The following is a 15,394-nucleotide window of genomic DNA, read 5'->3' on the forward strand; positions in this document are numbered from 1 at the left end:
TCTAAGATGAATTTACTTGATTCACTGTTACAATGTAAACAAATTATGATTTATCAAAAGATATGTTTAAGGGGAAATGTTTTAGTAGTTAAAAGCTCATAAATTAGCTACTTTGGTATCTAAATTTTTTGTTTCCCAATATTGTTAATTTTATGTGCTCTTTAATTAAATAAAGATTCTAATAAGCTAGCACTTATTCTATCCAGTTGATTTAAATGGTACCATATAGTTCTTCAGTAATAATTTTAAGTTTTATAATAATAATTTTAAAAACCATATGTAAGAGTGCATCTTTTGGGGGAGGAAATAAATCTACATTTCCCTGTACACACCTGAATCTCAAATAAATAGCACTACCATTGTCCGGATGACAAAAGATGTAATTAATGCAGTTAAATTTACCACAGCATGTCATTTAAATTGATAATTAAAACACATGTTATACTAATATATTCTTGTAGCTGAAAAATAACTGTTTTACATAAGCTTGGAACTGCTGAATGTTTCAAAGTGAGGAGATTGTTACCTGGAACTCAATTAAATTTTCAGGTTGTGATTTGTGTTCATATGAATCATAATGTAGAACATCTAATGTAGCTAATTAATGCAGTTGACAGGAACCTGGCCAATTGTGAAATTTATAGCTCTGTGCCACAATTTAAACCCCTGTTGTTGAAATGAAAAACAATATGCATAAGTTTGGGAATGAATGACTTGAATTATTGAGCATCATAAAATATTAGACCTCAGATTTGATTCTAAGAAAATATTTACTTTAAGGATCAACTGATGAGTTAAATTATATTCATGTATTTGTGCCACTCTCTTAGAACAATTTAATTAATTTATCAAAATACATAAAAGATAATCATATTAAAAATAAGAGAGAAATGTAATATAAAAGAAAAATAAAGTTGAAAAAATATCTGTCCAGAAGTGAGGTTAACATAAAAAGGTATGCTCTGAGGTCCTCTGCAATCAAAGAATCAGGACATGAAACTGGTACTGAACTTTCTACCTGCCAACACAATGAGGATCTCATGTTATTCAAACACACTGTCAATAAGATCTCAGACAGTCCTTGTGAAACAGAACTCAGAAGGAAAATCTAATGAAAATTATGGTAGCATGAAGGAAAAAAATCTGAGGAATATGTTAATTATTGGATGACTTACGGTATTATTGTAAGATTGCAAAAAAGGGCAAACCTTATTGTAGGGAGACAATCTTCAGGTAGGTCCTTTAAGGCCAAACAACAAAAAATCTGAGTAGCCTTAATAAACATAACTTCGATTATTTTATTAGTAGAAAGTTGTCACACTTCTGCATTTTTACTTACCCATTCCATATTTTCCTTTGGGAAAAGTAATGGTGGTGATGGTTATGATGCTTTTGTTTAAAAGTTCTGAGTTTGCAAAGCTACCCATGATGTGTCTTTCAAATTAAAAACATATTAAAATTGATTAGATTGGGGTTGAACTGAAAATCATATTAAGTAAAAAAAAAAAAAAAAAGAAAAAGAAAAAAGAACCCACATACTAAAGCACATACCTTTATAGAATAGACAGGCTCTTTAGGTTCCATTTTTTTATTTTTTATTTTTTGCATTGTTAGGGAAACAATAGGTGTCTAGCTTTCCACACACAGTAGTTGGAATTAGGAAAATTACTGCACTCTTTTCTTCTACCTGCCATCTGCCCTCCAGCCAATTATTCTCTTTGCTTAAGCAGCCTCATGGCCTAGGGAAGTCACTTAATAGAATTATTTAATATTTTCATGTTGGCAGCTGAATTGAAAAATGAAAGTAAAGAATAAAATTAAAAAGAAAAAAATCATCTGTATTACTACCCCTCTCCTGAACCACCTTTCTCCGTCCATTATTCTCACAATAAAGGCTTCTACGTAGGATGATGAAGATAACAAGAAAATTCTTCTATGACCCTATGGAGAAGAGAAGAGAATTTCCTAGCTGTACAAATATTCAAATTGAACTGCTGAAGAAAATAATAGCAGAAAACTTGTAATAAATCTTATAAAGGGCACTCAACTTTGGCCATCTCTTGGGTAATTCAACCCAGCCTGGTTCCTCAGGTTGGAGATGGAGAGTCATTCTGTTTGTAAGCTTTACTATGTGTAAATTAAAGTATATGAACATTTTTCCAAATTTCAAAAATCATACAATCATTGACTCCGAAAATATGGAATTCCTTATATATGAGCTGGATAATGTGGGGCATTAGCATATTGCATCATTTAAAGAAATTATGTTGTTTTAAATGTCTTCTTTCCTGTTTAGAAAGTATATTTTGCCCAGAAGATAATTAAATTGTGCATATGTTTAGTCACCAAGAATTAGAATTTTGGGAGAGCTATTAGAATGGACAATCTATTAATAAGAGTGAAGGGGTACCTGTATATCACTTTTAAAAATCATAAATAAATACTTAGGTAAAAAACACAAAAAGAAACTGAAGAAAGTTCTAAAGAAAGGAGTAAAATCATAAATAAGGGTATAACCATAAAAGTTAAACCTTTAATTATGCTAAAAGGCATAAACTTGTATTAAGATAATAGAATTGAAAAACCACAAAGATAGAAAATTAGGATTTTCCAAAGAGAAAAAATAAACTAGATTTAAGATAAGGGTATTTAAAGTTTAGAAAGCAATGAGATAAAGAGTCTAAAGCATAAACATTAGAGGTAGAAAAGATTAATAATGAGGGTAAAATGCTAAAACTTGTGAAAAATATAATCATAAATGTAGATTGGATTATAGAGTGAGAACAAGAATTGAGGACAAGAGCAAAACATACAGAAACCATAAGAGTAAAGAGGATTACAAATATCTGAAAGAATATAAAAGAAAGAATCTTACACATTAGAGAGATAAATGGTAAAATAAAACAGCAATACAGAAAATAATGTTTAGACTAACATAAATCAAAGCAAGAAAACATGAAAAACAGCACCAGGATAATAAGCAAAAATGTTATTAAGGGAAAAATAGTGAGCGATAATATAAAATAGTAAAAATCTGAGTCATAATGGAATCATGAGAAGCAGAATGATAATATCCATATACCAGGCTTTTGAAATAATTTCTACTAAATGCAAATTATATCAGATTAATTGATGTTCCTAGAAAAGGTTACTTAACAGAAATATAGCTCCTATTTAATCTGAAGTGTCTCTCTGGCACTGAGGCAAAATCCAGAGCTGCAGATGTCTCTGGTCTTCATCCTTCTATGCCCAGACTGTAGGCACTCTAAAAGACCAATAACTATAGTTAATCTCTGTGCTTTCTATTCTCCTTTATGTTTGAAAGAAATATTCAGTAAGCCATACTCCATCTTAGGCTGTTCCCTTTCTTTCTTTTTTAAAGTTTTTATTTAAATTCTAGTTAGTTGGGGCAGCCTGGGTGGCTCAGCGGTTTAGCGCCGCCTTCAGCCCAGGGCATAATCCTGGAGACCCGGGATCGAGTCCCACATCGGGCTCCCTGCATGGAGCCTGCTTCTCTCTCTGCCTGTGTCACTGTGTCTCTTTCTCTCTATGTCTCTCATGAATAAATAAATAAATCTTTAAAAAATAATAATAAAAAAATAAATTCTAGTTAGTCAACATATAGTGTAGTATTGGTTTCAGGAAAAGAATTTAGTGATTCATCACTTACATGTAACACCAAGTACTCATCATAACAACTGCCCTATCTTAGAGTGTTCCTTACCATTCTTCATATTAAATATGCCTAAACACCTTCTATAAAGAGAATTTTTAAAATGATTGTTTAAAAAAGAAGATTAATGTGATGAGGAAAAAGAAAATTTTCATTATGAAACAGTTACTGGAAATTTTTAAAATTTATTCTCCATGAGATTCAAAGGAAGGCTATAATTCTAAAGCTACAGCTATTGGTTTATGAAGAAGGAACAATCTGAAATTATTAAAGAGTGAATGGTGGCTAAAGTTATTGTAAATTAAAATCCATTTGGGCATAGTAAATGACAGACTGGATATTGTAAAAAAAAAAGTTAAATCAATAAAATAGAAATTAAAAACAAGGACTTCTTTCTGAATGAGAGAAATAGACTGAAGATACTTGAAGTGCTGAGATAAATAATAAGATCTAAAAACTATATTCAGGAGAGCCAATACACTTAACATATAAATTCCAGGATGAAAAGCCAAGACAGGGAAAAAAATAATCAGAGAAATCAGAGAAGAAAATATAACTGAACTGAAGAAGTTGAATTGAAAGTGCCCAGGAGTACCAGCAAAAATTGACCCAAATAAATCTATCTGTAACTATGGTCTTGGGAAAATACTTATATATCATATATATATAAGTATATATCACATTTTATATAAAATATAAATGTAACAAAAATATATCCTAGATAGTAAATATAGTATAAATACATTATAGATTAGAAATATAATAAATATATATGTGAAAAGAAAAATTGCAAAATCATACAAGTGCACCAGTGAATTCATTTCAAAAATAAGTAAAAGGATGTGAATTAAGTATCTTTCTACGATATTAAACACATAAACAGGATGAAGCAAAGTATATGCAATTTGGTGGACAAACGGAATATATTCCAGAGTTGTACGCTGATTGGCCAAATAGTCATAAGTGAAGGCAGCAAGAAAGAATGTCTCAGAGAAATGCTCAGAAGACACACATCTCCATTGGAATTGAAGCCACATATGGAAAAGATATTTATTTCAGTATTGTATACTCAGATAATAAATAGCTGAATCAAAATCAAATAAAAATCTAAACTAGAAAAAAGCAAATGCACATATCCAAGCATGTGGTAAAAGAAAAGGAAAATGAAAAGAAAGCCCAATCAAAGCAAAAGATCAGATAAAGGATGTGATTTGTGTTGCTCACCCTCCCAGAAGACCTTGTTTTGTAGTAGAGGTTTTAAGGTAGAACATTAAAGAGACCATTTTAATCTAAAGAGTTTCATCTCCTATGTGTACTGCTGTTTCCAATTTTCTGATTGAATTACTAGTTTAAGCTCAGCAGAATGAATAAGCTTTACAAAGCTGTTAAAAGATCAAACATATATATATGCAAAAAAGGTAGAAAGAAAGTATTTTTGTGAGGAAGATGCAAAAGAAAAATTTCAAAATAATTGAAGATATGGAGATGGCTTGCAGATGTGTGTTATTTTATTATGCATTTGTTATAATTGGTCAAAATAGTGACAAGTCATGAAGAGAGAACTTGCCACATTGTTGGGAAGGGAAGGAAACTTGAAGGAATTTTAAAACTGAAGCAACAAAAATTATAAACGGGTAGTGCTTATATAAAAAGGCAAATTAAGCATATATTTTTATACCTTGGAAATGACTTTTAATTTCATTTAATTTCTTCTTTAACGTGGAGTCACCGATTGAAAAACTCTTTATTAAAGAATGTTATGGATAGGTTCTGCAGGACATATATTGGGCTATAAATGCAACACTTTGTTTTCTTTTGCAGCACTTGCATAAGATACTCACCTGCTATTGCTTCTTGCTGATCTCAAAAGAACATATTTAAGTGATGCATTTTAGAAATAGCCACTATGAAACATAGATGTACTGAGTTGTACAAACACAGCGAAATGGTTATATTACAATAGACCTAGTTCATAAATAGCATAACTCATCATACACACTAAGAAATGTTCACATATAGATAAGATTTCAAATCTAACATCTTAATCACTTAAATATTTATTGTATTTACAGTGTTTCTGGAAATGGACCAGCATACAAAGCTCCCAGGGTAGCCATAGAAAAGCAACTTCAGCAAGGAGTCTTTCCAGTTAAGAATGGCAGAAAGGTATCGTGCGTGAAGAGTGCTCTTCTCCTTAAAGGAAAGAATCTGCCCAGAAGCATTTCCGATAAACAGCGGTCCACCATGCAAAATCGACACCAGTTACAAATGGACCGACATTATTTATTCAGAAATCGGATACCACAGACCTCTTCGGATCTCAGCAATGCAAATCACAGGACAGGAGTATCATTTTCTTTTTCCAAAAAAGTGCATCTAAAATTAGAATCATCAGCGTCAGTTTTCAGTGAGAACACCGAAGAAACCCATGAGTGTAACAAGTCACCCATCTATAAAGCAAAACAAACTGCAGAGAAATGCAAGTGCCGCAGGTTTGCAAATGAGGATACATATCCCACTAAGGAAAAAAATATAAACATCACACCAAGCCATCTGGAAAGCGTCTTACACAATACCTTCTCCATAAGCTCTCAAATCTTGCAAGGCAAAAATGACCCTATTGATGAAACACTAGAAGATTCGATTGGCATTCATGCTTCATTCTCTAAATCTGATATTCATCTTTCAGATGTGGATTTTCCTCCTTGCAGCAGAGAAAAAGAAACTAGAAGTACATTGAAGAACACTTCAGAAAACTGCATAAATCACTCGTGCCAAGCAAATGCTTCCTCCAGCCCACCAAACATTTACAAGCACAGCAATGCCAGGGTATTTGAATATCTGGATGAGTTTCCATCACTGGAGCCAAGTGAGCAAAACAGTACAGTTCATCTGGATCCCAGCTCCAGAATGGAGAAGAGAGAAGAATCTTTAGAGGAAACAGAAAGAGTTAGGAAAAATGTACAGAGGCTTGTAAGGGAAGCATGTCCCCATGAAGTGAAGTCTAAACCATTGCCTTTTCTCCATGTACAAAGTAAGGATGGCCACACCACTCTCCAGTGGCCTACAGAACTTTTGCTCTTTACAAAAACAGAGCCCTGCATCTCTTATGGATGCAACCCATTGTATTTTGATTTTAAGCTTTCTCGGAACACAAAGAGTGACCACGATTCAGAAGACCTAAAAAAAGAACTGATTAAGCAGCCCTCGGAAATGAAGACAACAATAGACAGCCAAGTCTCAGGTTTAATCAAAGACCAACAAGAATTGATCCAAGAAAATGATCAATCTCTGAAACCAAAGATGATGATAGCTAATCCAGATTGGGAAAGTCTCGAGAGAAAATATAATTTGGGCTACAATGATTCTGAGCCAAACATGAGTCAACATAATTGTAATACAAGCGATTTGGAAATGAAAAATCCTGAAGTGCCTGCTTACCTTGATATGTCTCTAAGGAATTGTGTAGGAAACAGTAATAATAGTGATAATGAACTCAAGGCGTCCTCAAGGACCCATTGGCAAAGCTGCCAGAGGGTGGTTCTAAATGATGCAAACGAGGGCCTTGCTTTTTCTCCCTACATCTCTAGGACTAAAAAACCAAAACTGATCCCTTGCGATCCTCATTCGGATTTTGAAGATGCAAATCAATTCACTTGGAATTCTAGTCCTTACCCAGTAAGGGGTCACAGTGATCATGGGAAGGACTTTAGAGTAATTCTGAACAGTAACCACATCAGCATGACCAGCAGGGCTTCTGGATGTAGAAACCAAACTTACAAGAGAAATTCTCCAAAATTGACTCTGAATAGACTTTCTAGCCCCTCAGACACATGCCCTGGCAGCACATCCAGCTTGAGAAGTACTTGTTCAGGTCATAAGTCCAGGGGTAATGGCAGAGGTAATTTGCTCTACTTTTGTAAAAGGGAACGCAACTCCGTTGAAAGGCACGATGGGAGACACCAAAAGCACAGCTGCCTCTGCCTGTCTGAGGAGATGGCAAAGAGCACCTGCCTGCCATCTGAAATACAGAGAGATAGGAACTTCCGATTGTGGGAATCCCTTAAGAAGGAAAAATACTCAAAACACAGATACGGCCGCTGCAGAGAAAGATCTAAACCGGGCAAAAATCAGCAGCAGTTTTCAGGGCCCAGATCCAGGAGACTCACCCACTGTGACTCCAGCTCACAGATGTCCTGTTCTGGGAACAGTGAAGAACCACCAAATTGCCAGGGACCTCAGCTCGGCAGATTGGGCTCTTGCTCCAGAGAGAGTATGTATTGCTTAAATAAAAGTGAGAGAAGTCAGGAGTCTTTGGACAGCCCTCATATTTGTGACCTGGGAAAAGTAAAATCCACGCAGTATAACTCGGGGAATGTGAGCTGCCGTCTAAGGACCTGTTCCAGCAGCCCTGCAGAAGCCGCGGAGTTGACAGAAGGAGAGAGGGCCCCCCTGACAGCCAAAAGCCTTTTAGAAAGAGTCCAAGCCAAGAGGTGTCAGGAACAATCGACTACTTTTGAGGTCTCTTCCAAGAATCATAAAAACGAATCAGAGGCTCATTCACAAATTCAGTGCACAATTCAGTTCTCACCACTGGGCCGTAAGGGACCAGCACTGCCTTTGTCTGACAAAACACAGAGCTCAAGCAAAAAAAGAAAGGGCACAGGCGGCGCGATTCAGTGGACTGCAGAGAATGACAACGTCCAAAGTCCACAGACAAATGATTTCGCCGTTTTAGGAGATCCTGATTGTGGTAACCACCTTTCTAAAGGTAAGATTCATGCAGTAGCAGATTCTCAGCCACCAAACACGAAAAAGAACCCAGTGACAAAAGAACAAGTAAAACCTTCAATTGGCGAAGTCCAACATATCATTCAAAGCCGTGGCCCGGTACCGAACGATTTCCCTGGTGCTTTTCCGTCTAATAGATATACTGGTGTTACCGATTCAACAGAGACCAAAGAGGACCCAATAAATCTCGACTTGCAGGATGGAAGCGTGCATGTGAATCATGTACAGGGGGCTGTAAACTCTTACTCTGACAGAACTATGCAGAAGCATGACAAAGTAGAAGATGAACCAGAAGCGTGTCATAAATCTAGCTCGCCCCCTTTAATTCAACAGCCAATCACTTTTTCTCCCGAAGAAATAGATAAATACAAGCTCCTACAGCTGCAAGCCCAGCAGCACGTGCAGAAACAGCTCCTATCGAAGCATCTTCGAGTGTTGCCTGCTTCCGGGCCCACTGCCTTCGCCCCGGCCTCGGCCATCCAGACGGTCCCAGTTCACCAGCACACGTCTATCACCACCATCCACCACACGTTCCTGCAGCATTTTGCTGTTTCTGCTTCCTTAAATTCCCATGGCAGTCCCCTCCCCATAGCTCATCTGCATCCCCTCTCCCAGCCACACTTTACCCCGTTTGCATTTTCACCTCTGACTCCAGCCATCATCCCGGCCCACCCTACTTTCTTAGCGGGCCACCCCCTGCATCTGGTCACTGCTGCTCCCTTTCACCCACCTCACATCACACTTCAGCCCCTGCCCTCGGCGGCATTGATCCCGGCATTGTTTGGCCCTCACTTAAACCCAGCCACGGCTTCTATCATCCACTTGAATCCTTTAATCCAACCAGTGTTTCAAGGTCAAGATCTTTGCCATCATTCTTGCTCCAGTCAGATGCAGCAGTTAAATGGAGTGAAAGAGGCCTTAAATATATCAGCACACTTGAACTAATAGGTGTCAAAGCCCCTCTTGTGGATAAATAAAGCAAATTGTCACTACCTACAAAATGATCTATTTAAAGTGGTCTGATTATTATTAAGATTTGAAATATTGGTGCCAATTCAAAATGTGACCAGTATATAAATAGAAACTGAATTGCCAATATCAAAATACGAGCATTTTAAGGATTTCTTTTAACTCGCATAAATAACAGAACAAATTGAAAATAATTTTGTGGAAGGGTAGGGGGAAACCTGTTAAAGATCTGTTTGGATGAGTTCTCACATAATGTTATAAACTGATAACAGAAAAAAATTCAGGCAGATCATTGATATTACAAAGAAAATCAAATGGAACATAATATTGTATGTTCTAGGTGTTTGTTGAGTGAGTGAATGAATGAATCGCACATTCGCTTTTATGCATCAGATAGTAATGAAAGGCCAGTGAAATAAACTGCTTATTAAAACTAACTCCTATGGTTAACTACTGACTGAGCTTTCAATCAATATACTCTGTTTCAATCAAAATAATTTATATTTTCTTAGGAAATAAAAGATGGCAAGCAATTTTCTGATTAATTCAAGTTAAAAACTACTCTTAAGTGAAAACCAATCTTTACACAGATTGTATTGAGTTTCCGTGAAAAATTGGGTCATCTTCATTTCACACACATCTATGTTAAGGGAATTTTGTAACTGTAAGAATAACCAACATCTAAAATTAAGAATGTTTAATTTTTGTATAAGAAAACATATATAAGCTATCATTAGTATTTGATAATGCAAAATAAAAAATAAAATATATTCAACAACATTTTGAATATATTGGTTAATCTTTCAAATATTACGGGGACTGAAATCATAAGTTTTCTTTATTCTTCTACTCAAGAAATCTTACCATGTTCCGCCAATATTATGTATATGTTGAGGGGTGAAGGTTTGGAAATGTCAGAATTTTTACATGATATTTATTCAGAAAAATCATATAAATTATTTTGTGTATTTTACTCAAATGTAGTAGATTTCAATAAGACACAGTGAATGGTGAGAATAAAATCACCATTCGTGTAATTTTGCAAATGATCTTAAATATTTATTCAAAATGTTTCCTGGCCCACAGAATCTGAATTTCTTACATCAGTATTCTGAATGGCTCTCCAGTTAGACTTATTATTTTATATTCTGAAAATGAAAGAAAAATTCATATGAAGAAAATTCACATTTCCTATAAAAAGAATTTCAGAGAAAATCAACTGAACAGAAAAGGAGTGATCAGCCTTCTACTGCATGTATGATGATGCTACCGCTTCTGTTACATGAGATGGGGTCTTACTCAGCCTCAGCTTCACAGGGAAGAGAGCTATGCTCACTGAGGGCCTATCATGCATCAGACAGAATCAGGCTAGGCACTTGCTCTGTTATTTCATTCAATTTTCACAAATGTATTTTGAGGTCAATGTTATCATTCCTCTGTACAGATGAGGAAAATGAGGTTGAAAGGGTAAATACTTAATACTTAAATAGTAGGAAAGGATATCATTGATCCTGGTGAAAGAGAGAGAGAGAGACAGAGAAAGGGGATGATATGCTTTTGAAATTGTAACATAAAGAAAATATGTAGTTTCCTAAATATCACCAGAAACTTGCAGGATGGGGGTTTTGACTGAGATATGGCAGCAAATGTCTAATTTATCTGGAAAGAATAGAAAATGGAGGAAAGGCATCAAATAGAAAAAAAGAAAAAGAAACCTCTATACTTGCATAGAACGTCATAAAAATCATTATAAAAGAACATTAATTAAAATTGAGTGAATCCAATAAAAGTGAAATAATAGAATATTTACTATAAAAAATAAATGACTAATGGCCCAGCAGATTTAAAAAAAATAATGTGAATGAGTGTTTCCTAAAACGGATTAAAAATTGACATAGAGCCAAGACAGAGTAATTAGGGGAACGCACTAAAAGACCTATTATGAAAAAGACAGTATCCGAGTAATTTTTATAATAATCTAGGCGATAATTTAATCTCTGAAGGTTAGACCAGAGAACCTCTATTGGGCACTTCATTTTGACTAACAAGGATAAATTGATAGGAGTTGATGACATAGAAATGACTGTCTTGTATTATCAGTGATGAAAATGTTCACTGGATATACTATCTTTGACTATGGGAAAGCAGACTTCACCATTTAAATAAAAGATAACTTGTACCACAGAGTGAGAAATTATAAGTTGTAGCATCATGTGAGGAAAGCTACAATTATAGAATATTCCAATAAGGAGAAAAATAGTCCTTTAAACAATCCAATATAAACTGAGTGGAGAAAACAGAGTAATTTTTAAAATGTCACACATCCATGTATCAAAATGAACAGAGATTAAGTTAATATCTTTTTAATATCTCAATTATTGGAAATATCAAAATAAGTTCATATTTTCCCTCGGCTTACTGCTGGGCTAGGTGATTTAATGAATCAAACAAAAACAGTAGTGTTATCTAAATCTGATTTCATTATGCTTTCTCTATTAAGCAAAAGGTTTTCAAAGTGGAAATTGTAGAATGAACATGGATAAAGAATTTGGAAAAATTATTTCCCAGCTGCTACAGATGATTTTGAATCTTTATATTTAAAAGAATTTTACCATAGTATATTAGAATTGCTTGACGAGAGAAACATGATATCAATTGTCCTTGAGAAAACACGCAGAATTGAAGAGGAGCTGGAACAAATATCAAATATCTTTACTTTTATAAAGGGAGGAATGTTGAATACAGATATTACTGATTTAAAAGCTAGCATATTTATAAATGAAATGTTAAGCAGAATATTTAATGAAAAGAAAGAGACAATCACTGGTAACTATTAAGAACAAATTGTACAAAAATTAAAATATTTTATTTCTCATTTGTCCACTCTATTCTCATTCTCATTCAACAATTATATATTTGGAGTCATATGCTAGGCAATAATCTAGCTGCTGGGCCAACAAAAATAATGCCACATAGTTTAATTTAAGTTGAGTCATGCAAACAAAAACCAGACTAGACAAGTGAAATATGTACTATGCCTGATGATGAAAAATGCCATTGAGGAAAATAAGTTTAAAAAGGCAGATAAAGGGACTCAGATGAGGTGGTGAGGGTAAAGCACTATTAAAAAAAAAAAAAGTCAGGGGAAACTTCACTGTGAAAGTGTTTTTTCAGCAAAAACCTGAAGAAAGTGAGAGGGGAAGCTTTCCAGACTCTAACAAGATCAAACTTCAACAACCTGTTGGATGTACTTACTCTACTCAGGAAATGGCAGGAAAACACTAGCTGGGAATGGTTTCAGGGGGAGTATTATAGGAGAAAAGGTGAGAGAAATAATTGTGGAGCAAAATCATATAGGATCTTGTCCACCATTGGAATGCTTGGCTTTTATTGTGAGATGAGAAGCTGTTGGATAATTTAGGCAGCGAAGAAATGTAATTCCTTGTAGATTTTACCAGGATCACTCAGCTATTGCATAGTGAATAACCTCCAGGGGAGTAAAGGTTGTGGTGAGAAGGCTCATTAGTAGATTGGAAGCTGACAAAAGAATGCAATGACATCCTCAGCCAGTCTGGTGGGAATGTTGAGAAGTGCTGAGACTCTAGATTTGTTTTGAAAGTAGGGCTGGGAAAATGTACTTCACATTGAGTGTAAGGTGTAAGACAGGAATTAGAAAGGGCATAATAGTTTTTGCACAAAAACTGTGCATTTACTGTGATTTACTGTCACCTGAAATGGGGAAAACTGTGGGAGAGCAGGATAGGAGAGGGTCCGTTTAAACACTCTTATTTGAGATGCCTAAAGTTATAGAAATGGAGATAATGAGTTGGTAGTTGGAAATATGAGTCTGAAGTTTGAATAAATTTGTGAAAAGGACATACACTTTCGGGAATCATCAGTGTATAGTAAGTATACAGAAGCCATTAGCTTGGATACTATCATCAGGGGTAGGTAGGGTAGATAAAAGTTTTGGGGACTCAGTGCCAGGTCACTCTAAGAGTGGATGTAACAGAAGGAATTAAGAAATGAGGCCATGAGGAAATTTTAAGTTAAGTAGGAGAAAATCAGGACAATGAGACCATGATGAAATGCCAAGTTACATAGGAAAAGTCCAGGACTGCATAAGGCAAATTGAGAAAGTGATTCAGGGAGGCAGAGATGATCAATTTTGTCACATGTTGCTGAGTCAAGAAGAGGATAGAAAATTAAGTGTTTCTTCAGTTATGTAGTGCTCACCTGTTGCCTTAACTAGAGACATTGTGGCGGAGTGGTTGAGGCAAAGAAAATAGTAAAATACATGAGGAATTTTACACAGATACATTTTATGATTCTTATAAATATCTGTATGGATAATAGCACTGTGTTATAAATGTGTTTTTATAGCTAAACAACTATATCTGGAGAGTGGTAAAACTTAGATTAATTCCAAACTGGAAAGAGGGTTGTAGTGATTGGTTATGAGGCTTTGTACTGTACGCTGTCATGTAAACTTTCATAAAACATGGACAAAATCATGGAACAATATGTACCAAAGAGGAGAAACACACAAACCCAAGAGGACTAGCAAATGTAGTGAATGGCAAAATACGATGTGAAAAAATTTTGAAAACATGCAATAGGGCAAAATTTGAAAGGTTAAATTTAGCATGAACAGATGTCAGATCCTACATTAATTTTAAAAATCTTATTTTCATAGAGCCTAATTATAATTCATCAAAAGAATGAAAGGCTTACTAGATTATAAACTTCATAAAATATTGAAGTATTAGGTTGTACTAAAGGAATTATACAGAATTGGGAAAGGGGATTTCTTTTAGAACTTGGAAAAAATACACCACTGGTAGAAAATTAAATGTTGTTCTTGGACAGGATTTAAAAGAGCTCTTAGCGAACTGAAGTATGTCCATAAATGGCAGGTTTGACTAATTAAGAGACCATATCAATCTTATGTTTTTACACTCATTAAGAACATGAGTTTTTTGAATTAACAAAAATTAACTGACAAAAATCCATTTTCACATACTTCAGGGGAATGTTGACTTACATGGCCCATTTCAAGACTTCCACATATCTCAGACCATATGACAGGCAAATATTTTTACCAGACATTTCCAGGAGGGGGGATAGACTATACTGAATTTCTGAAAGTAATAATGTCAGAAACGTTTCATTTTTTTCCTGTGGACCATCTCATGGAACTAATGTTCTATAGAAAAGGGCCTGGTAGATGGCATGTGAAAAATAAAGACTAATATGCATATTCCAAACAAAAGAATGCTTGGTGAGGAAAGAATAATATGAGAGAATTAAGCTTTCCAGCTTTAGATTTCCAACCAGCAGCATGGAGCTGTGTTTGTGGAAGATCATCTCTATTCTCTTTAGAGCCGAGAGAATAGACACTACAAATAGGGAGGCTTTGACTCAACATGAAGAAAACCTTGATAAATTGAGTGATTTATATAAAGTTGTAAAATCCCCATCACCGAAATATTTAAGAACTTTTGCACATTTGGTTGAGTAAAATGCTTAAGGATTTTCAGAAAAGATTTATGCGAATTTTGCTTGTGACCAATGACCTTTTCAGTTATCCTCTAGGATAATTTTGAAATTTCAGATGGCTGATTTATAGTGCTTAGTTTGGGACTAATGTTTTTCTTCTGATAATACCCAAAATGCCTTTCCTGCTAGGGAGAATATTCTGAGCCATCCTCTTACTTTCTCACAGTTAGTGAGTGTGGGCCTGAAGAATTTATTTTGTACTTAAGTGAAACACACTCTGGAAGAAAATGAAATAGAATTCTAAATACTTATTAAATTCTAAAGTGGATCCTTCTTTTAAAAAATGTCACTGTGATGGATGATATTTTCAAGATTGTTCCCTTTCATTTACACAATTATTTGACAGTTGATTTTCAGCATTCAATGTCTATTATGGCCATTGTCTGATATTTATGGAGCGGT

General features: G+C 34.9%; 1 protein-coding gene across 1 annotated transcript in view; it reads left to right on the top strand.

Annotated features, from left to right (window-relative positions):
* ZNF804B (zinc finger protein 804B) overlaps window positions 1-10,213 on the top strand; it is a 492,135-nt gene extending 481,922 nt beyond the window's left edge. The window contains exon 4 of the mRNA XM_026018663.2: window positions 5,746-10,213. Coding sequence (XP_025874448.2) covers window positions 5,746-9,409 — 3,664 coding nt within the window. The 3' untranslated portion in view covers window positions 9,410-10,213. The remainder of the gene's footprint in view (window positions 1-5,745) is intronic.
* Window positions 10,214-15,394: the final 5,181 nt, after the last annotated feature.

The sequence above is a fragment of the Vulpes vulpes genome, chromosome 7 (genome assembly GCF_048418805.1).
Source record: "Vulpes vulpes isolate BD-2025 chromosome 7, VulVul3, whole genome shotgun sequence".
Classification (NCBI taxonomy): Eukaryota; Metazoa; Chordata; class Mammalia; order Carnivora; family Canidae; genus Vulpes; species Vulpes vulpes.